General features: G+C 39.0%; 2 protein-coding genes across 15 annotated transcripts in view; one reads left to right on the top strand and one right to left on the bottom strand.

The window, feature by feature from the left end:
• Positions 1–22968, bottom strand: part of ACYP2 (acylphosphatase 2) — a 247932-nt gene that overhangs the window by 26436 nt on the left and 198528 nt on the right. The gene's annotated exons all lie outside the window — the stretch shown is intronic.
• TSPYL6 (TSPY like 6) lies at positions 15799–16862 on the top strand. Its single transcript, XM_025467044.2, is given in 2 exon segments — positions 15799–15952; positions 15955–16862. Coding segments are annotated over 2 exon segments (1062 nt in total).

Genomic DNA, 22968 nt, shown 5'->3' with positions numbered 1-22968 from the left:
CCCACAGAGCCTTAGATGTGTTTCTCAGGATTCATCCCAACACACTGAACCAGGAAGCTGCTCCAAGTTGACTGGCATCACTGCACTAGAAGCATAAGTTAGGCCCTAATTTTTCCTATCATGTTCCCTCCTACCACCAAGTTACTCTTGTTAAAAAAGATACACATAAAAATTTAAAAAGATAGACAGCATTGAATATAGAAGCTCTAAAGTTCAACAATACAAAACTAAAGATACTGTAAATCTCATATAGCAGATAGGAGTATAAATAAGTAAAAACATTTTATGGAGAAAAACTCAGCATTGTTGATTAAGTCTTAAAATGTGCATACTAGTTGGGCACTTGGGGCTTCCTTATATTATTCTTTCTGCTTTTGAGTGTGTTCAAACTTATCCACATAAAAATTTTTTAAAGTGTTTAATGAAGATAAAAATGTCATGGTAGTTGATAAGTGATATATTATATAGAAGTAAAATCTGAATTAAGTAATCATACAGAACTGAGATAATTCAATGTTGCCTCATTATAGAAAGTTTTGTACTGTAATTATTTAGCATATAAAACTACAAAACAAATTCTACTACTGAAATCATTTTACTAATTTCTTAACAGGCACACTAAAGGATTTATACAGGCTTATAAATGCATAAAATATTTCTGAAAAAATAAATGGAAACTACCATAAGCAGCTGCTTCCCAGGAGGAAGGATGGAGACTTCTCACTGAATATTCCATTGTTCCTTTTGAATTTTTGTATATCTTGCATTTACTGCCTAATTATATAAATAAATTGTGACTCCATGATTCCACTCCCAAAAATTTATCCTAAAGTAATAATTGAGGAGTAAAGGTACTACCTCAAGGATTTTCATTGTATACAAGAAAATATTTCAAGTAATTTAAATATCTAATAATTAGGAACTGATTAAATAAATTACTATATTTTCATACAAAGGAATATAGAAGATGAATTTTTACTTATAAAGATGTTGTAATATGGTGTTAAGCTTTCTAAAAGCAGGTTATATGTAATGTATATATAGTATGACATTAGTTTTATAAGAAAATATATACAGACAGAAAAATATTTGAAAGATATATATCAAAGTGTTAAGAGTAATCATCTCCTGAAATATAAATAGTTTTCTTTCCTTTCTTCTGTGCTTTCAAATTTCCCCAGTAAATATTATTAATTTTAAATTAATAAAAGATTATTGAGAAAATGCCTAAGGGAATAAAAAATTTTCTCTTTTTTTTCCTGTATGAAAGAGCAATCTGAACACAGAAATATAAAATTTGGCTTTTCTGATCAAGGTCATTACAAAAAAAATGCTGAAATTTTATTTGTAATGTCTCTTGCAGGGGGGTAGTGACATCTAGAGCTAGATACTACCTAATATTTTACAAATGATATCAATTCTTTTCAACATTTAGTAATTCCAGGGACACCTGGGTGGCTCAGTGGTTGCATTGGGCTCCCGGTGAGGAGCCTGCTTCTCTCTCTATGTCTCTGCCTCTCTCTCTCTGTCTCATGAATAAATAAATAAAATCTTAAAAAAAAAAAAAGATTTAGTAACTCTAACGTGGTAATGTAAGGAATGATTTTCCCCCTGTGTGAAAAATAAATTTTGTAATATTGAAAAATGTTAGACTAACATATATAGAATGTAATTAACAAAAGAGAATGGGGATCTCTGGGTGGCTCAGTGGTTTAGCACTTGCCTTAGGGGCAGGTCATGCTCCTGGAGTCAAGGGATCAAGTCCCGCATCAGGCTCCCTGCATGGAGCCTGCTTCTCCCTCTGCTTGTGTCTCTGCCTCTCTGTGTCTCTCATGAATAAATAAAATCTTAAAAAAAAAATGAGAATGATGGCTGAAATACCAAACATTTTGAGTAGAAGACTCGTATGGATTAAATAGGTTATTGCAGCCATGGCTGGATAGTGAAGGATCTGTACAACTTGCTTGGGATTTGACTTTTTTTTTTTTTTTTTTTTTTTAGATTTTATTTATTTGACAGAGAGAGAGCACAAGCGGGGAGAAGGGGGTATAGGAAGAGGGAGAAGCAGGCTCCCCATGAGCAGGGAGCCCAAATGGGGCTTGATCCCAGGACCCTGGGATCATGACCTGAGCTGAAGGCAGACACTTAACCAACCAAGCCAGATGCCCCTAGACTTTTTCTATAAAGACACAGACTGAGTTGTATTTCAGAATGAAAACTCAAGGTGCCCAGAGAGGGAGTAAAAATTAAAAATAGAGTACACCTGGGGCACTTTTTATGGCAATTTCTTTAATCTCCCCTACAAGGATAGAAAAGGCACACTAAAAGCTATTTAGCTCAGGAAAATAATAGGGATATGCTTAATTTTGCATTTTATTGTTTGACTAAATATTAATAAGAAATTATATTAAATTGGAACCTCCTTCGTCCTTACCAAATACAGCAGCATTAGGCAAATCAAGTACAGCTTAGATGTTCATTATAGATCAGTACATGCTGACGTTCCAAGTTCACTTAAATGGAATTCACTTAAGATGTTAGAGTCTATACATCTGCTTAATCATTCTCAGAAATTAATATTCCTTAGAGAAGTGTTAAATACGATGCCGATCTCTACTCTCTGAGCTATCAGTTTCTCCCCAGTGAGACCCTCAGGAAGCACATTCCTACGGTTGCCAAAAGAAAGTACTAGAAAATTTCCCCATTCCACCTTATTTTTTTCAAGATTTTAGGGAAACGTTAAAAAATGGTTTTCTTTCCTGATCTAATACCAGAAGCCAGAAATATTCAAGTGGCACTAGTTTCCTTTCAAAATTAAAAACTGATGAAAACATGAAATTTTTCATCTTTAGCCAATAGTCCCACAGAGCTAATGCTCAGGCTCCTGTGGGTGGGCGTGACATGTGACAGGTTAGGAGGTCCAAGGAATCAGATGTTCCCGGAAAAGTATACTTGGATTTAGGTTCATTGTTATAGGCTCTCTTTCAGAGAATATAGTTGAACTCCTATAATTTAAAGGCTTCTATGAAATGAAATGTAGCTCGAATAAATCAGAGGGGCGGCCCCATTATAGTCAGCCAGTGGAGCTGGAACATTTTAACTCAAGGTCAAAATAAACTTTATTGGAGCATTTTTTAAAGACCAAGGTTATTTAGGTAAGAAGGTCTCCTTCTTCTTTGTTCATACCTCACCTTGCACAGAACTGTAAAATACCACCAGGATGCCTGAAACACAGTCTAGAGCATTCAGGACCACCTCAGCTCAGGTTGCCATGGCATTTTCTACGACTGAGCCTTGTGCCTTCCCTTGCAAACTAAAATAACACTGAGCATGTGAAAAACATCTATGCTATGAATAAGTTATTACCGAAATTTAATTAACATGATGTTTACCGTTTCCAATTCTGGGACAATAACACTAAGCACTGTTACAAAGTGGTCAAAAAAACAACAACAAAATCCTGAAAGAATGACATGTGAATTTATTGCTTCTCAGGTTGCAATCGGATGCAGATGTTTTGGATAATAAAGAGTAAGGAAATAAAGGATAAGGAAAGCACCCCGTGGGTGTTTACCGTGGCAGCACCAACTTGCCACTGTGGTTCGCATCCTTCTCCTTTGTAATCACATTAGGCCAAGCTCTTCTTGGTTTTATGTAATATTTTCTTGTCCTGTAGATGCTGCGGCTCATTAAAAAAACAGTTTGACTCATTATGGCAAACAGAGCTTCCTCCCTGGGCTTCCTTTTTTATCAAAAGTTAGTTAAAAATTGTTTGACATGCTAAGTAATCTTCAACAAAAAATGTTTAATTTTTCCCAGATCTGTCTTTTGGTTTTAGAGAACAATAATTTTATTGTCTTGATATGATGCTGGTCTTTGTGAAGCTCAGGAGACAAAGCCAGCCACTTGTGCATGCTGCAAATTCCTGTTTTTATGCCAAAAATAACCTTTGTGACTAGTGGCAGTGCAGGTTGGTCTTCCCTCCCTACCCTCTTTGGCTGGGGATGGTGGAAGGAGCAGGAGGAAGGTTGTTGGGAATATCTGCTCAGAAGGCCTTGGACATAAAGGTTGAGAAATGTTAACTGATGAGATTCAGTGAGATTTTATATTTAAAACCGGAACCCACAGATTCGATGTTTCCCAAGGGCTGTGTATCTCCCTTCTGATTTTTTGCCATAAAAGAGAATACTAAATAATGCAGAAGTGATTGTACTCTATCTTCTGAGGGTACATTGAACACACTGTGTGTTTCAGTTTTAGACAGAAGCTTAAGACTTCCTAGCTCTCTAGCACATGCCCAAACAGAGAGGTTAAGGCATGCTCCCCCGTAGTTTGTCATTTATTCAAAATTGGGTTTGGATAGGCTCTAGTTTTGTTAAATCTGAACAGTCACAGTTTTTCATATTGTTGCTGTAACTGCAGCCCAGAGATAGAAAGAGCCCAAACAGCTTTATTAAAGTCTACCTACCACAGCTCCCACCTTGATTCTTCCCAGACTTCCTGTCCCTAAACTCAATTCTTTGTTCTTTTCAGATGAAAACAAGCTGACCCTTGCTAAATAAGCATCTTCTTGTGATAGGCTCTTGACAAATGTAGTCTTTATAAAATAAGACTCCAGAGTTGAAATGTGAAATATTTTAGGGGCCCCTGTGTCCTAGCATTGAAAATGTCTTGTGAGAAAAGCCCTATTTTCTTTGATTGATTCATTCTGCTCAATATTCACTTGACACTTGTTCATGCAAAGCAATAGGAGTGATTCAAGATTATGGAAAGTACAGTCTCTGACTTGGAGAAATTTGCAATCTCGAAGAAAATAAGTATATAACATGTATTTAACAGCAGAGTTGCTATCCAGCCTGTCAAAACTGAACCATTTATCTGACTCTTTCATTGTACAAATGAGGAATCACAGTGACATGAACTGCCCGAACCATATCACCAGTGTAGACATCACTGGGAGAATGGAGAAACCACTTGGTATCGAGCAAGTCACTTATTCCATCACTCACTATTTATATGATTTTGGACAAATTACTTAACCCAATGAGCTAAGCCAGGCCTTGAAGGGTTGACGTGGGTTGGAAGACTGGCTGAGAAAGGGAACACAGACTTCCTACAGGACTGTTTCACACAGACTTACTGTGACCCAGAGGCAGGAAGTATGAAGTGTATTTACAAGATAAGGATGAAAGCGAGCTGGTGCAGCTTCTATATTTCTCCCGACTTCCTCACAGAACGTTGGCTAAAGTTCAGTGGTCAATGCAGCCCCCAGGGAGTGATAAACCTGCCAGGTCACTGACTCCAGGCTGTGGGCTCACGGCCTTTCATATTGCCACAGTTGGGCATGAGGGTGCTCCATTTTTTACTGCTTCTTTGGGCCTAGCATGGGCCAGCCTTGGCCCACTGCACTTGCTCAACTTTACTTTCCTCACTTATGATAGTGATTCTCTCTCTCTCTCTCTCTCTCTCTCTCTCTGTAGGCTTATTCTAAGCCTTGGGCAAGATGGTGCACGTCAAGTGCCTAGCAGGATGCCTCATCCAAAGTGCTTCATAGGTGGCTTTCTCAGTTGAGGATATGAAAGTGGGATTCAAATTTCCTGACTCTCAAGCCTGTTGTTCTTTTCAATATGCAAGTAATGGTGACTTCATTTAGTGGGTACTCATTTTGCACCGATGGAATGTGATATATTAAAGAGTGACATAAAACTATGATTATTTGCAGAAAGCACTGCAGATCTAGAAATCCTAAGAATCTGTTTAAACTTATTAGCCTATATGCATTTATTAAAGTGACTGGGTTTATAATGAAGTTACCATAAGTAGGAGCTTTTTTTATGATGGTTAAGTATAAGCTCAAAAATATAATAAAAAGGGAAGAAATTCTATTCAGAATAGCAAAGTGAAACAAAACAAACAGGAGGGAGGATAAACTCAGAATTGTCTATAATATTTATAAAGAGGATTACAAAGAATTTTATGGACCATATGTAAAGAAAACTACAAAGCTATATTGGAATAAACAAACAAGGTAAACAAATTGAGATATATACTATGGTATCATATAGGAAAAAAACTTCAAGTACAGTTATTTACTATTTGTTAAATATTAAAGTTCTACACTAACAATGAAACCATGAGTATAACGCTGAACTATTTCCTAGGAAATCCTAAAACAAAGCATATTAATTATTAAAAAGGGGGCACTTGAGTGGCTTAGTCAGTTAAGCACCTGACTTTTGGCTTCGGCTCAGGTCATGATCTCAGGCTTGTGGGATAGAGCCCCACAGCAGGCTCTGCATTCAGTGTGGAGTCTGCATGAGTTTCTCTCTCCTTCTCCCCCTCCAAATAAATAAATCTTTGAAAATAAATAAATGAATAAATAAGTAACCAAGGCAGTGCGGATCAGAGAGATAATTTACATGTATCATAAAATTAGGGAAAATAATAATTATTTAATAATTGCCTAATTATACTTTATTAATTCCCAAGATAACTGGCTAACAAACACAAAACAAAATATGATTTGGATCAGCTCTCATACTACATACCAGAGTAAGCCCCTAGTGAATTAAAGAGTTAAATATTTCATTTAACTCTTTGCAAAGCTAGAGAAAAAAGAATCAGATATTTATGAAATCTTTAGAGGGATAGTATCTTTGAAAAGCTTACAGCAAAGGAAAAAAATAAATGGCTCCCAAAAAATCAAGCAAGAAAATGACTAACATAAAAAAACTCCCGAAATTAAAAGAAACACAATTGGGAAACATTGGTATGGATTATAATAAAAAAGAAGCTGGTATATATAACACATGCAGAATTTATTTAAACCTACAAAAATATTAAAACCTCAAGAAGGGGCAGCCTGGATGGCTCAGCAGTTTAGCGCTGCCTTCAGCCCAGGGCGTGATCCTGGAGATCTGGGATCGAGTCCTGCATCGGGCTCCCTGCATGGAGCCTGCTTCTCCCTCTGCCCGTGTCTCTGCCCCCCACCGCCCCCCGGTCTCTCATGAATAAATAAATAAAATCTTTAGAAAAAATAAAAAATAAAACCTCAAGAAATGGTCAAAGGATACAAACATACAATTCACTTATGAAGAAATGTATGTAAATTATATATATTAATAAATATGTAATATATAATCAAGTAAATAATATATTTGCATTATCATTATATAACTAACATTCTTGTACATTTATAACAGCAAAAACTGGAAACAAGTAAAATGCCCAATATAAAAAAAAATATAAAAAAAAAAATGCCCAATATAATTGTACTATATCAACTTAACTATGATATAGGTATTAGAGTTATAATTACAAAAACTGGAAAAAACTGTTCTTATTTAATGGTGGAAGGGAGCCAGTAATTATTCCTCTTACTGTGTATACTGAAGAAGACAAAAAAGAAAGTCACTAATGACATAGAATAGTGGAATCATGGATAATATTTTTTCTGCATATAAATCTGGAGAGGAAGGAGGAACCAGCTATACCAGTCATTGAACAATACTAGTTGTTAAACCTTATGGACTTTAACACCCAAATATTTTTCAACACCTGTCATATTTATTATTTTTTAAAAGCTTTTATTTATTTGAGAGACAGAGAGCACAAGTGAAGGGAGGGGTGAGCAGGGAGCCTGATGAGGGATCAATCCTAGAACCCCAAGATCATGACCTGAGCTGAAGGCAGACACTTAACCGACTGAGCCCCCTAGGTGCCCCCACACTTATGGTATTTTAGAGGAAAGTAAAGAGAAGAAAATAAGAATATCAGTGTCAAATGGCTAGTTATTAGCTTTCGTAGAGGAAGGATCTTTCACTGTGCCAAAACCTTACATAGACCCCAATGTTTCCAAAAGACACCAGAGAATGCAAGGAACACACCTTGAGAAACTAGTGTATTTGATTTTTGCCACACCTTTGTCTTTGAAGCCCTTTTCTGGGCTGGTGGTATCCTGTTTGTTTTCCCCTTTCCTGATGTTTTACTTTTACCATAATACTTGTTTTAAAAGTTTGCCTGGCTTTAGACAAATGTCTTCATCATTTATATCTTAATTTATTTCTTACAATTCCTAATACATTTCAATTTCTTTTTATGGTCTTTCATCTTCTCCTTTACTACATCACATATAACAGACATAATTTAGGAGTTAATAACCAGGAATAACAGACATGGGTTTAAATCCTGACTTGGTTGTGTGATGTTAAGCAAATTGCTTATTTTTAATCTTTCAATATCTTCATTTATAAGATGGAAATAATAATACTCCACTGATCGCTCCTGGGGAGCCTGATACGGGCCAATACCAGGACCCTGAGATCACGTCCTGAGCCAAAGTCAGAAGGCTAACCAACTGAGCCACCCAGGTGCCCCCTGTCATTGCCTTTTTAAAGATGCCCTTTCTTTCTAAAACGTAATCGTGTGTAAATAAATAGGTATACCAAGTTCTTTTAAGCACAACACCCAAATGAAAACTTTCATTTACTAAAACTGAAGAAAAGACAGAGGGAAATGCATCTGTTCAATCCTGGCTTTCTGACTTTAATAGTCCATCAACCTCATTTCAACTACTGAAGGCTGCAGAATGATCAAAACCAAAATATAGGACTATGTGACGGAGTTCATATTTAAACTTTTGAAAATGAAAATGAATCTCAGTCGGAAAGTTCAGGCAGGGAGAAAGGGGTGTTTTAAAGAATTAAATGTTATGGCTCAGGCTCAAAATAACTACAGCTGGCAGGAAATCAAGGCTTTCCATATTGTGTCTTCAGTATTGTCAGTGACTAGTGTAGGTTTTCTGGATGTGTATTTTTTAAATGCTCCTTGAAATCGGTAAGTAATATGAGCATTACTTGGACCTTATTTGAATTTATTTGAATTTCAACAGCTACCAACAGATGTGCTTAGAAGCAATAGGCCCCAATTCCCAAATAGCACAGTATTTCAAATCTATTTTAGACTCTGAAATGAGAGCCCATTCCAGAAAGACAGTTCTGAACCTTTCTCCCAGCTGCAGAAATACCTCCTCTTGTTGCCCCCCTGACCTACACCAAGGGAAGCCGCTTGAAAAGATGTTCCTTTGCCACAATCATTTTACCATTGTAACCCACAAATGGAAAAATAAACTGTTGGCTCCTCTTCAGAAAACCTGTTCCCACATTGCCCAGAACCAGGCAGATAAATAAAACCATAGAGTGCTTTTCATTCTCATCTCATTTTCCAAAACGATCTTGTTATTTTTGATACCTATTTTGATACCTTGGTGAGCTCATAAAATGGGGCTTATCTACTAACAGTTAAGTCATATGAACCTTTTTAAGGTAAGTTATTTTATCCAAGGTTCTAGGACCATCCCTCCTTCTGGCCTGTTCCTTGGGACTTAACTCCATCGGTTTTCACATTCACTTAAAACGATTTGCTCTCCCTCCCACCCCTCTCTTTAGGATATACAAGCCCTTCCCATTGGAAAATACAAACCTCTAACCTGAATTCTTCTCTGCCTATTGGCCTATCTTATTTCTTCCCTTCATAACCCAGCTCCCAGAGGTAATAAATCCCTAGTAAATCAGATGGAAACTCTAGGACTTTGCTTTCAGACATAATGGCAATGACTTTATTAGGTGCCTCTCTGTTAGAGCCAGGTACTCTTATAGGCCTTAGAATTTATCTATCTATCTATCTATCTATCTATCTATCTATCTATCTATGAGAGAGAGAGAGAGAGGTGGGGGGAGGGACAGAAAGAGAGGTAGAGAGAGAATCTATTTTTTTTTTAAGATTTATTTACTCATGAGAGACACAGAGAGAGGCAGAGACATAGGCAGAGGGAGAAGCAGGCTCCCTAAGGGGAGCCTAATTCGGGACTCGATCCCAGAACCTCAGGATCATGACCTGAGCTGAAGGCAGATGCTCAACCACTGAGCCACTCAGGTGCACTGGGTAGAAAGAGAATCTCAAGCAGGCAGCATGCCCAGCATGGAACCAACAGGGGGAGCTTGGTCTCACAACCCTGAGATCATGACCAGAGCCAAAATCAAGAGTATGTTGCTCAACCACCTGAGCCATTCAGGCACTCCTCAATTTTTTTTCTTGATTATAAAAATATATGAATAATTCATGTCCTTTATAACAAATCAAGCAATACAGAAACAGACAAAGACAGAATCAATGCCTCCCCTGCCTGAGCTCCATATCTTTAACTGTCACAACCACTAGAAGAAAATTGAGGCGGAGAAAGGGTCAGAGTGTACCCTGCAGTGTTTAAGAGGAAGAGTTGTGGAGTCTGAGTGCCTGGATTCATACCTTGACTTTGTCATTTACTATGTGTCCCCGAGCAAATTACTTATTATTTCTGCACCTCAGTTTTCCTATCTATAAAATGGGGCTAAATGATAGTACCTAGTTCACAGGGTTCAATGAGGATGTAATGCACCAAAACACAAAAATATTGTTGTTTCTAAAGAAAAAAAAGATCAAAAAGAGAATTAAAAATGACAGCTGAGAAGAACTCACTAGGCATTAGAACAAAATTCTATTTACCATTCTGTATCTACTGTAGAGATAAAAGAGTTTTTAAAGCAGCTGGAAGAATTTGCTCAAAAAATATGCTCTTGTAATGATGACACCATTGATGCACTTTGTTTTTTAAGGTCACGCTATGTTTTAAAAGATCCTGCAATATTTCAAATTTTCATAAATTTATTGATTTGCTAGAGTACCAACTTTATTTTTAACCATTAATTGTATTGCAATCACACAATAATTATGTTTAACGTTATCATATCATTTGATATGATGTTTTATACTATATTTTTCCATTTTTATAATGGCTCTGTATACCCTTGGGCTGACCTTGGTCAGACCCTGGGGCCTGTCTGCCCGGCCAGCACCCGACACAGACCTTCAACCTCACAGATTCATCAAGCATCATCATGCATATTTGCTCTGAGTGCTGCATTACTAGAAAATGATTAAATCACAATTATTGACTTTTCTGGAGTAAATCATTACCCACATTCTGGTAACTAAAATATTTTCACTCCACTTCTATTTATATACTTTTTCTAAGAGGCCACAGAGAGATGACTGCCACCGTGAAGCTACTTGGTTAATCACGTAAAGCCTCTTTCTCATCATCCCCTAGGCACACACAGTTTCGTGAGCTTTTTATGGGAAACTGAGGAAATGAACATAGTGTGCATCTCCTCCTCTCACCTGCCCACATTCTTTCCGGTCTTCACCGAATAAAATGGTATTGAGGCCCTCAGCATTCTACACTGAGTGGCCTCGCCCAAGGAACCACGGCTCTGCAAGTCACTAGACAAATACACTTGTTTAAAGAATTAAGTCAAGAGTGAGAGATCCCTTTCAAAGCAAGGAAGAACTGCTCAACAAAATTTGAAGAATCCAAGAGAAATAAGACCATACAATTCACAGGCTCTCTTCATTCACCTTATATTAGGTTTATCTATTGAAAAAGCATGCTTTTTCTGTTTCCCAGGAATTTAAACATGCCACAGTTCTACAGTGTGAAGATCTGTGACCACAGTGCACTTCTCCTGAGAAGCCCTCCTTCTTTCCTCATTTTTCTTTTCTCTTCTTCCTTCCTTTTTTCTTTCTCTTTCTATCCCTCCCCGCTCCCTCTTCCTCTCTGTTCACATCACTTTCTCTGGTTGACTGGATGGCTCAAATGTTTTCCATCATCTCTCTTTATTCCCCCTTTAAAAAAAATGTATGTGTGTGTGTGTGTGTGTATATATATGTGTGTGCGTGTGTGCGTGTCTAGTTCTTTATTCCCCCTTTAAAAAAAATGTATGTGTGTGTGTGTGTGTATATATATATGTGTGTGCGTGTGTGCGTGTCAGAGTGTCTCCCCAGAATGTTTTAAGCCCCAACTTAAGACCTTATTTTGTCCTTTTCAATAGTTTCTGGTCTGTCTAGGACACAAACAGAATGAAAGACCCCAGAGAGAAAATTACATTTCACAGTAAACTCAGTTTTATCACCTCTCAGTTTCCGATTTAAAAAAACAACATATACTTTCCTTATTTTTGACCTGCTAATGTATGTGTAACTGTCATCTAGGCACTTTGAGAAAAAGAAAAACAGTAAAATACAGGGTCTGTGATGTTAATATGCAATTTTAAAGGTGCCTACTTTCCCACAAACTGATTTCAGCTAAGGGTGGCATTACTGTATCATTAACCATGGCCCTAGAATACAGAATGAGCTTTAAAATGTCCTGACCTCAGTCTCGATGGCCTAATGTCCTGCATTCATGCCCCTCCTACTTCATCCCCCCACATTTCTTAATGATTTTAGCTCCTGGCTCATTCTCACTGCTCTGGACTTTTAGCTTTCAGTGTTTTCAATACAGACATCAGTGATCCTTCCCACCCTGGCCTCCTGATTCATTGACCTCCTCCCCGGAACGGCCTCACCCCCAGTGTGCCTCATCTCAGCCCCCCTCTGAGGAGGAGGAGGAAGATTCTGAACCATCCCTTGCAGTCCGCTCCCAGACTGCTATGGCATCCTTCTAGCTCACTCTGGTTCTTGGCCCCAGTGACCTTCAATTCCCTGGGTCTTCCAGTGTATGGATCAGGCCACCTTTTCACTGCCCCTCATCCCTGTATGTCCTCTACTCCTCCAGGCTTAAATTCTAAGATCGATTATGATCATCATTCTCTTGCCCATCTTGCTTCAGCTCTAAATCTGACTCTGCTTACTCATGCTGTGCCTTTATACTGAATGTGGCTGAAGAAAAATTCACAACCAGGCTGAAGGGCCTCACTTCAAATTCATGACCTTGTTGATCTCTCTTCAGAGTCCCACTGCCTCTTGCCTCATACTCACTTGGCAATCTTGCTTTCTACTTTACTGGGAACACTGAAGCAATCAGAAGAGAATTTCATAGATACCACCACTTCAACCCACTGACCAGATACATATATCCTCATCCTTTGCCATCCCGCTGGTTCGCACAAGTGAACTTGGCATGCTTTCAGCCCCCTCCTCCACCAAGGCACCAGATTCCATCCGCTCTTATCTATTCAAGACATCCATCCACTGATTCTCCTTCCTCTCCCTTACATCATGAATTTTTCCTCCCTGCTGAATCACTGACATCAGCATGTACACATACTTCTTTTTGTCCCATTTTAAAACCATTTTCTTTGATCCACTTTCTCCACCAGCCATCATCCCACTTCTCTGAAGTAAAACTCAAGAGTCGTGAATACTTGCTGCTTTAACTTTCTCCCTTCTTCTCCCTTCCCATTTCCTCTTAAACCCATTATAGCTGAGCTGTCACCCTCCCACTCTTCCAAAACTGTTCTTGTCAAATGATGACCCCATTTATTTCCTTTTGGAGCAAATTCCTCAAAAAAAAATTGTCAATATTCACTGTCTCCAATTTCTTTCCTCTCGTTCCTTTCAAACCCCATTCCAACCCCCCACCACTCCACTGGAAGTGCTCTTACTGAGTCACCAGTAACTCTTTTTGTTGTAAAACCCAATAATGAGTTCTCAGACTTCATTTTACTTCACCTGTCAGCACCATGTCACCCAGGTAAGCACTTTCCCTTCCATATCTGGCTGCCAGTACATTGCACACTCTCATATTCCCTCCTACTTTACTGGTCTCTCCTTGGTCTTCTTATTCTCCTTGACTTTGTAATTTTGGAAGCCTCGGGGCTCAGTCTGTCAATACTCACACCCTTGGTGATTTCATCCAGCTCTCTGGCTTTAAATATCATGTATGTTGATTATTTGCAAATATGTATCCCTGTCCCAGACCTCTCCTGTGCTCCAAATTCCCAATGCCTACTGTCTTAACTCTGTTGTCCAATAGTAATTTTAAATTTAGCTCATCTAAAAGTAACCTTCTGATTCTCCCATAGAGATCTGCTCCATCACAATCTTCCCTGTCTCTCCTGGCAACTCCATCTCACCAGCTGCTTGGGTCAAAATCCAAGGAGTCATCCTTGACTTCTTATTTCCCCTACCCAATTCATCATGAAACCATGCTAGCTATACCATCATACTATATCCACTGCCCACCTCCATTGCTACACTTGATCTGAGAAATTTCTTCCACTTGGATTACTTTTGTAGCTTTCTAAAAGATCTCCTGACATATACTACTGCCCCCATCCAGTCTATTCTTCACCCAGGAGCAATCCATGCAGAACCTAAGTCGGATTCTGAGTTCTTTTTTCTAAATCCTGAAATAAGGGCAACCTGGGTGGCTTAGTTGGTTAAGTGGCTGCCTTAGGCTCAGGTCGTGATCCCAGGGCCATTGGATCAAGCCCCACATTGGGCTCTCTGTTCAGCGGGGAGCCTGTCTCTCCTTCTCTCCCTCTGCCTCTGCCTGTTGCTCTACTTGAATACTCTGAGGGAAGAAATCTTTGTTCGATTTGCCAATATATCCTAAAAGGCCTAGAATAGTGCTAGGTATAACATAAGGACACAATAAATATTTAAAGTTTAGTAGATTATGTATTCCTTAAAGGTATGTATTCCTTAAAGGTAGTATCTGCCTCAGAACCATTTCAGCCTCATGCTATTCTTGTGGGAAGATTCTTTTCAAACTATTGATTCAATCTACTTCTTCTTTCTGTGTTTAGGTTTTCTACTGTATTTCAGTCAGTGTTGATGAGTTATACGTTCCATGAAGTAATACATTTCATCCATGTTTGAAAATGCACTGGCTTAAAGTTAATGTGCTCCCTGATATTTCTTTAGATCACTACTGTGTCTATATTTTTCATTCCAAACACTGTTTACTTATTCTCTCTCCCCTTTTATTGTTAATCTTTGGGGGGTACTCTTTTGTCATTCATTTTTCTTATGTTCCTCATTACCTTTTCTCTACTTTCTTTGGCCTAACTCAGCTGATCTTTTACACATTACTCAAGTTACACTCTTTTTAAATTTTTTTAATTAATTAATTTATTTATGATAGTCACGGGGGGGGGGGTGCAGAGACACAGGCAGAGGGAGAAGCAGGCTCCACGCACTGGGAGCCCGATGTGGGATTCGATCCCGGGTCTCCAGGATCGCGCCCTGGGCCAAAGGCAGGCGCTAAACTGCTGCGCCACCCAGGGATCCCCAAGTTACACTCTTTGATGGGTGATATAGTGCTCACCAGTACTCAGAATTTCCTTCTTCCAGGCTCAGGGAACGGTAATACTTACTACCTGACCTTTGAAGCTAGGTAAGGCCAACTGACTGGCTCTGGCCAATGACACATGACATTTTTGATAGAAACATTTAATTCATGGGGAATGATGGTCTTTTCAATAAGCAGTGTCTGGTCAACTCAGTATTCATATGGAAAAAACAAATCTTGACTCATCACACGGTTCACAAAAACCAGTTTGAGATCGATTGTAGACATAAAAGTGAAAGATCTTGGAGAGGGGAGATTTCTCTTTTTTTTTTTTTTTTTTTTGAGAGGGGATATTTCTTCAACAGAGCACAAAAAAAAAAAAAAAGAAAACACTAATCTAAAGGGGAAAATGATAAATTAGAATATATTACAATTTACAACTTTTGTTCATCCAAAGACATCATTAACATAGAGAAAAGTAACTCAGAAAGGGAGAAGATACTTGCAAGACATCTATCTGAAAGAAGATTTGTATCTAGCAGGTACAAAGGATTCCTACAAATCAGTATGAAAAAATACAGAATTTTGGAGGGCCTGGAAGCAGCCTCTTGGGCAACTGACAATAGCCTAAAAAATGGCTTGCACTGTGAAAAGCCACGTGGCCCTGGTGGGAAAGGCGCCTAGAAATGGGGAAGCTGGGGTCTGAAGGGATGGCTGGGGCAAAAGCCAAGGAATCAAGGACTGAAGGTTGTGCCATCTTCTCAGGAGCAGTGGCTGAGGAGGAGGGCGCTGAAGTGGTGGAGCAGAAGCCAGGAGATGAAGAAATGGAAGTGGGGGAGGAAAAAAAGTGGTAAATGAGGTGAAGGTCAAAGCAGGTCCCTGGTTCCTGAACGTGGATCTCCACGTGAGCTCCCTGGAGGCCATCCAGCTGGAAGTGGACACTATAAACGTTCAGGCTGACAGAGCCGTACTACAGTTGTGGTGCAAGTTTGGTCAAGTACATCAATACTACCTAGAGCAGAAGAGCTACATCATTCGGAATATTCCTAGCTTCTGGGTCAGTGCGTTTTGGAACTAGCCACAGCTATCCACCTTGAGTAGAGGCCAAGAAGCAGACATGTTAAGGTACACAGCCAACTTGGAGGTGAAAGACTTCAGACACCCTAGGATGGGCTCCAAGTTCAAATTCCTCTTTCGAAGAAACCCCTTGTGCAGAAACAAGCTGATTGTCGAGGAATAGGAGGTCAGATCATCCAGCCAAGTGGAGTCTCTTGCCACTCCAATCATATGGCACCCAAACCATGAACTCTAGACCTTCATTCATAGGAATCAAGGCATCACCTGCAGCTTCTTCACCCGGTTTTCAGACCACAACCTTCCAGAGCCTGAAAGAATTGCTGAGATTATCAAAGAGGACCTCTGGCCAAATCTATTCCAATACTACCTGTTGCATGAAGGGGCCTCCAGAGCTAGATTTTGCCAGATGAGGAAGCCAATGGAGATCCCTTTGGTTCCAATCTGGTTAACCTCTGCCCTCGGAAATACTCCCATACAAGATCCCCTACCACTTCCTGCTGGAAGTGCCTTGGCAACAGCACTGGGTGTGCCTATTGCTGCTTTTGTACTGACCTTCCTTCAAACACTCATGCTCTCAACTGCAGGATTGAGACCTTCATGGCTTTTCTGCATTAACATCACGTGCCACGTGGCATGGTTCACACTCTTCTCAGCCAAACAAATGATGCTATAAATTGCACTGCCTTTACCTACACTGTTTGGACCCTGTTTCTTCCCAGGGCCTCTAGTCTGGTTACTACCCCCTGGATGTCTAGCTATGTTCAGAAGCCTATTTTACTCACTCTGCTCATCACCTGCGAAAAATTGCTGGGCATTAATAAGGCCCAGGGAAAACAGCAGTGTGCCACTTGGCCTATGTGATTCATGCAATTCCATTGATCTTCCTGCCCTTCCAGGCACTGAGTGCTGCCTGCTACTGGCTACACCCACCCCTTAGGCTGCTGCCTGATGGATGTACATCGTCCAGACCACTGCCAGCTTCACTTTCTGGGTTTCGATGCACAATGATCTCCAGAAGTGATGGTAGGCCCAGGTTCCCTGCCGGCCCATAAAACACATTTCAGTTCTTCCCCTGAAAGATCTCAATTCCACACCACCACTACCATCACTTAGGAACCCTACTGGCTGTCAGGCAAGTGGTTGAAGTGACAAGTTAGACCCTATTCACATGGCAAGGATAACAGTAGGGTCCTTGATGACAAAGCACCAGGCTTTCTCAGCCTCACCCAGTGAATTCATACAAAATTTAGAGACTTTGATTTGCCTCCCTTCTTCATCCTCAACATGATGAAGTGTCAAAGGTGCCAGGGTGGTGTACCTTTTCTCTGCCTCTTCATCTCCTTCTCTTTGTCTCTCATCTCTCTTCTACCTTTTTTTTTTTTTTAAGATTTTATTTATTTATGAGAGAGAGAGAGAGAGAGAGAGAAGCAGAGACACAGGCAGAGGGAGAAGCAGGCTCCACGCAGGGAGCCTGATGTGGGGCTCTATCCCGGGACCCCAGGATCATGCCCTGAGCTGAAGGCAGATACTCAACTGCTAAACCACCCAGGCGTCCCTTTTCTACCTCTTTTTAAAAAGTGGTAGCCACCCCTCCTTAAAAAAAAAAAAAAAGAAAAAAAAAATGGTAGCCCAGATACACCTGCAAGAGCAAGCTCTTCAGTTTAATCTAGCTCTCTTTCCATCTCCAGAGGCAGAGCGGGTGTCCTGTCAAGGAAACTCCTGGAGCTCTTATTGCCCCTCCATGCTCTCCCAGCCCCTCCCCTCCCTTAGCAATGCCTACAGGGCTTACCAGAAGACTAGTCCACAGGGAAGGAAAGGTGTTTCTGGTTCAGAATGGATGAAAGGAACCAAAGAGATTGAGGTGGGTGCCCTAAGCAGGGAAAACTGAACCAAAGGCCAGATGCAGAAATGAGCCAGGGAAATGCAGGGCCTAGAATTAAGACTGGGTCAACCGAGAGCCTGCAAGGAAGGCAGACTTGCTCTGGGAGTAGTGATGGGAGGAGAATATTTTTCTTGGGACTGGCACAGTAGAACTGCAGGTAGCCAAAGCCTTAACTCTGATACCTCGCAAAGGGTTCTTTAAAGAAAAATAGTGCCATGTTGGCTGTTTTCCCTCCTGTTTTCATGTGACCTTATGTATGTGGAAGATGAATACAGTACTACTGTGCCCCGAAGTTCACTTGTATTTCATAAAATCCTATTCCTTTCTCTGCTTCTGGAAAGTCTTACTCCTTTCTCTGCTTACTGGGAAGACTTGGAGGTATAGATTTTGTTTTATTTTCAATTGGGAACATTTAGAAGAATATCCATCTCTTTCCTGTTTACTATAGAAAATTCTCTCAATATTACTAACAGTTTTCACCTGTTTCTGTTAAAACTATCTTTAGAAATACAACTTGCATAACTCGGTCTTGTCAGAAGCTCAAGACTTCAGAAATTGTTGTCTTCATGGAAAAGTTACCTAACGAAAAACTTGTGGCTCTGATTGTCTTGACAATTTACCCTGGTAACAACTTAGTAATTGAGTGTCTCTTTCCATAAATAGCAAAATTACTTGTGAGATTGCTCTGTAAAATTGGAAGGGCACCATTGGCATATTTATCTTTATTTATCCACATTATGGCAAAATAAAAGCATGTCAGCCTGAAAAAAAAAAACACAGACTAAAAAGATGGAAAATAACAAGGTGGAAAAGTACACAGAGAAACCAGAATGGCAGGAGAGTAGCCCGACACAAATACTCTAGACAATTGTTTGGCAGTATCTATGCACACCCTCTGATCCAGCTCTGGGAACATACCCAACAGAAATGCATATATGTATTCACAAAGACATGCATAAAAGTGTTGATACTAGCACAACTGAATACCTAACATTGGGAACTGCCCCTATATTCACCACTGGTAAAAACCCAAAAAAACAAAAAACAAAACCCACCACCCAAGTTTTAAATATTCACACAATGTAATACTGTGAGAAATAAAGAATTATGCCTGCATGCAGTAATATGAATGATTCTCACAAACATGATGTTGGATAAAAGAAGCCAGACTCAAGGCAATGTGCGATATAATTCCATTTATATATGAAGTTTAAGAACAGGTAAACTTTATCGACGGGGGTAGAAGCCAGAACAGTAATCACTACCAAGAACAGTGAAGACTCTGGCATCTGACCCTCCTTACAAACTTAGCGTGTTAGCCTGCCTAGTTAACAGTTGCTGAGTCCAAGACAAAGGACCTTACAACTCAATAGCCAGCATCGGTACTTGCACCAGTCTCTTGGGCTCTAATTCTTACTCTGTAGCATGAAGAAAGCCCCATGACACCTGCACACACAGTGGGTTGTGTTAGAGGAAAGGAACCCTGGGCTCAGGAAAAGTGAATCCTTTATAATGGGAATTAAGCACGTCTGCCCTTTGCTTTTGAAGGCACACATTATCTTTATTATACTGAACAGCAAGTAAACCTGCACTTTGCTCCATAGGGGACACAATGTCTACTTTTTCAAGGCTGTAAGCAAACCTGCCCTTTGCTCTGGAGGGAAACACTATTTCTGTCTTCCAAAGCTATTCATGGATATCCTTGGAGAGATACTCTGAACAAAGGCAGTTAGGGTTTCTGCTTCCAAGAGTTCAGAAACATCAGCGACCCATGATGATTATCTCCCAAATGTTCTAGGGGGTGGGTGGGTACCTATTGACTGGAAGGGACTATGAACCCGACTCTATAGGGCAGAGGATGTTCTGTGTCTTGACCTGGGTACTAGATACCTGGGTGTATTCAATTTGTGAAACTTCACTGAGTTGTACATCTGTGAAACACACTTTTCTATATGTAATTATCCTTTAATAAAATACACTTGAGAAGAACAAAAATAGAAGTCCAAAGAAAACTAAGGAAAATAAAACCATGAAACAAAACCCAACAACAACAAAAAACAAAACCTCATCATTTCTCGAACCTCTATGTTAGAAAATAACTGGCCAGTTCTAGAGTATGTTTCAGATCTTTCTGGGTAGGCAATGATTTCATATATGTGAATTCTAACGGAGTCATTTACTGTGTCACAATTCAAATGGCTAAAATCCATTTTCTAAGAATAAAAGTATTCAATTATCTAGGTACAGGCCATCAACTTTTAGTATTTTTACTGTAGCTGTTCATTTTGTCAACTGACCTTTATCAGAGTTTTTCAGCTATAAACAGTTCATTAACCATGGCTTGTGAGATAGTTCATTTCTTTTTCCATCATGATAAATGTACCCTTTAATCCCCGTCACCTATTTCATCCATTTCCCTTCTGGTAACCCATCAGTTTGTTCTCTATAGTCAAGAGTCTATTTCTTGGTTTGTATTTTTTCCCCTTTGTCCATTTGTTTTGTTTCTTAAATTCTACAGATGAGTGAAATCATATGGTATTTGTCTTTCTCTGACTGACTTATTTTGCTTAGGATTTTACTCTAACTCCATCCATATCATTGCAAATGGCAAGATTCATTCTTTTTTATGGCTGAATAATATTCTCTTATATATATTATATATATATTCTTATTCTTATATATTAAATATATATAATATTCATACACACACACACACACACATACCGCATCTTGCTGCTTCCATAATTTGGCTATTGTCAATAATGCTGCAATAAACACAGGGGTGCATGTATCCCTTTGAATTAGAGTTTTTGGATTTTGGGGCTAAATACCCAGCAGTCCACTTAGTAGATTGCAGGGTAGTTCTGTTTTAATTTATTAAGGAACCTCCTTACTGTTTTCTACAGTGGTCACTAATGTCTGCATTCCCACCAACAGTGCAAGGGATTCCTTTTTCTCCACATCTTCACCAACCATTGTTGTTTCTTGGGGGGTTTTTTTGTTGTTTGTTTGTTTTGGGTTTTTTAAGCCATTCTGACAGATGTGAGCTAATACCACATTGTAGTTTTGATTTGCATTTCCCTGATGATCAGTGATATTGAGCATCTTTTCCTGGGTCTGTTGGCCATCTGGATATCTTCTTTGGGGAAATGTCTGTTCATGTCTTCTGCCCAGTTTTTAATCAGATTATTCATTTTTGGGGTGTTGAGTTTTATAAATTCTTTATGTATTTTGGATATTAACTCTTTATTGGATTTGTCATTTGCAAGTATCTTCTCCCATTCCATAGGCTGCCTTTTACTTTTATTGATGGTTTCCTTCACTGTGGAGAAGCTTTTTACTTTGATGTCATCCCAATAGTTTATTTTTGCTTTTATTTTCCTTACCTTGGGGGATATACCTAGAAAGATGTTGCTGCAGTCAACGTCAGAGGCATTACTGCCTATGCTCTCTTCAAGGATTTTTACGGCTTCAGGTCTCACATTTAGGTCTTTATTCCATTTTTAGTTCATTTTTGTGTATGGCATAAGAAAGTGGTCCAGTTTTCTTCTTTTGCATCTAGTTATCCAGTTTTCCCCTTTTGCATCTAGCTATCCAGTTTTCCCAACACCATTTGTTGAAGAGATGTCTTTTTCCCATTTACTGTTTCCTCCTTTGTCAAAGATTAATTGACCACAAAATTATGTGTTTATTTCTGGGTTTTCCATTCTGTGCCATTGATCTGTGTGTCTATTTTTATGCCAGTACCATTCTGTTTTAATTATTACTACTTTGTACTGTAACTTGAAATCTGTAATTGGGATACCTCCAGTTTTGTTTTTCTTTTTTAAGACTGCTTTGGCAATCTTATATATAATATATATATTTTTTTTCAGGGTCTTTTGTGGTTCCATACAAATTTTAGGATTATTTGTTCTAGTTCTGTGAAACTTCACTCAGTTGTACATCTGTGGAACACACTTTTCTATATGTGATTATCTGTCTTGTGAAAAGTGTTGTTGGCATTTTGGTAGGGGTTGTATTAAATCTGTTTATAGCTTTGGATAGTAAAGGCATTTTAACACTATTCATTCTTCCAATCCATAAGCATGGAATGTCTTTCCATTTCTTTGTGTCATCTTCAATTTCTTTCATAATTGTTTTATAGTTTTCAGAGTACAGATCTTTCATCTCTTAGGTTAAATTTATCCCTAGATATTTTGTTGGTTTTGGTGCAATTTTAAATGGCATTGTTTTCTTAACTTTCTGCTGCTTCATTATTAGCATATAGGAATGCAACAGATTTCTGTACACTGATTTTGTATCCTGTGATTTTACTGAATTCGTCAGTTCTAGTAGTTTTTTTGACAGGGTCTTTGCGGTTTTCTATCTATGGTATCATGTGATCTGCAAATAGTTAAAGTTTTATTTCTTCCTTACCAGTTTGGATGCTATTTTTTTTTGGTCTATTGCTGTAGCTAGGATTTCTAGCACTATGTGGAATAAAAGCCATAAGAGTTGACATCCTTGTCTTTTTCTTGATCTTCGGAGAAAAGCTCTCAGGTAGTCCCCACTAAGCATGAGGTTCAGTGTGAGTTTTGCATATAAGGACTTTATTATGTTGAGGTATATTCCCTCTAGAGCTACTTTGTTGAGGGATTTTATCATGAATGGATGTTGTACTTTGTCACATGCTTTTTCTACATCTATTGAAATGATCATATAGTTTTTATATTTTTTTATTGAAGAGATGGATCACATTGATTTGAGATACTGAGGCATACTTGCATCCTAGGAATAAGTCCCAATTGATCATGGTGAATGATTTTCTGAATGTATTGTTGTTTTCAGTTTGGTAGTATCTTGTTGAGCATTTTTGCATCCATGTTCATCAGAGATATTGGCCTATAGTTCTTTT

The sequence above is a fragment of the Canis lupus genome, chromosome 10, assembly GCF_003254725.2.
Source record: "Canis lupus dingo isolate Sandy chromosome 10, ASM325472v2, whole genome shotgun sequence".
NCBI classification, from domain to species: Eukaryota; Metazoa; Chordata; class Mammalia; order Carnivora; family Canidae; genus Canis; species Canis lupus.
Note: the sequence above shows the minus strand (reverse complement) of the source record. Positions and strands in the feature narration are given on the sequence as shown.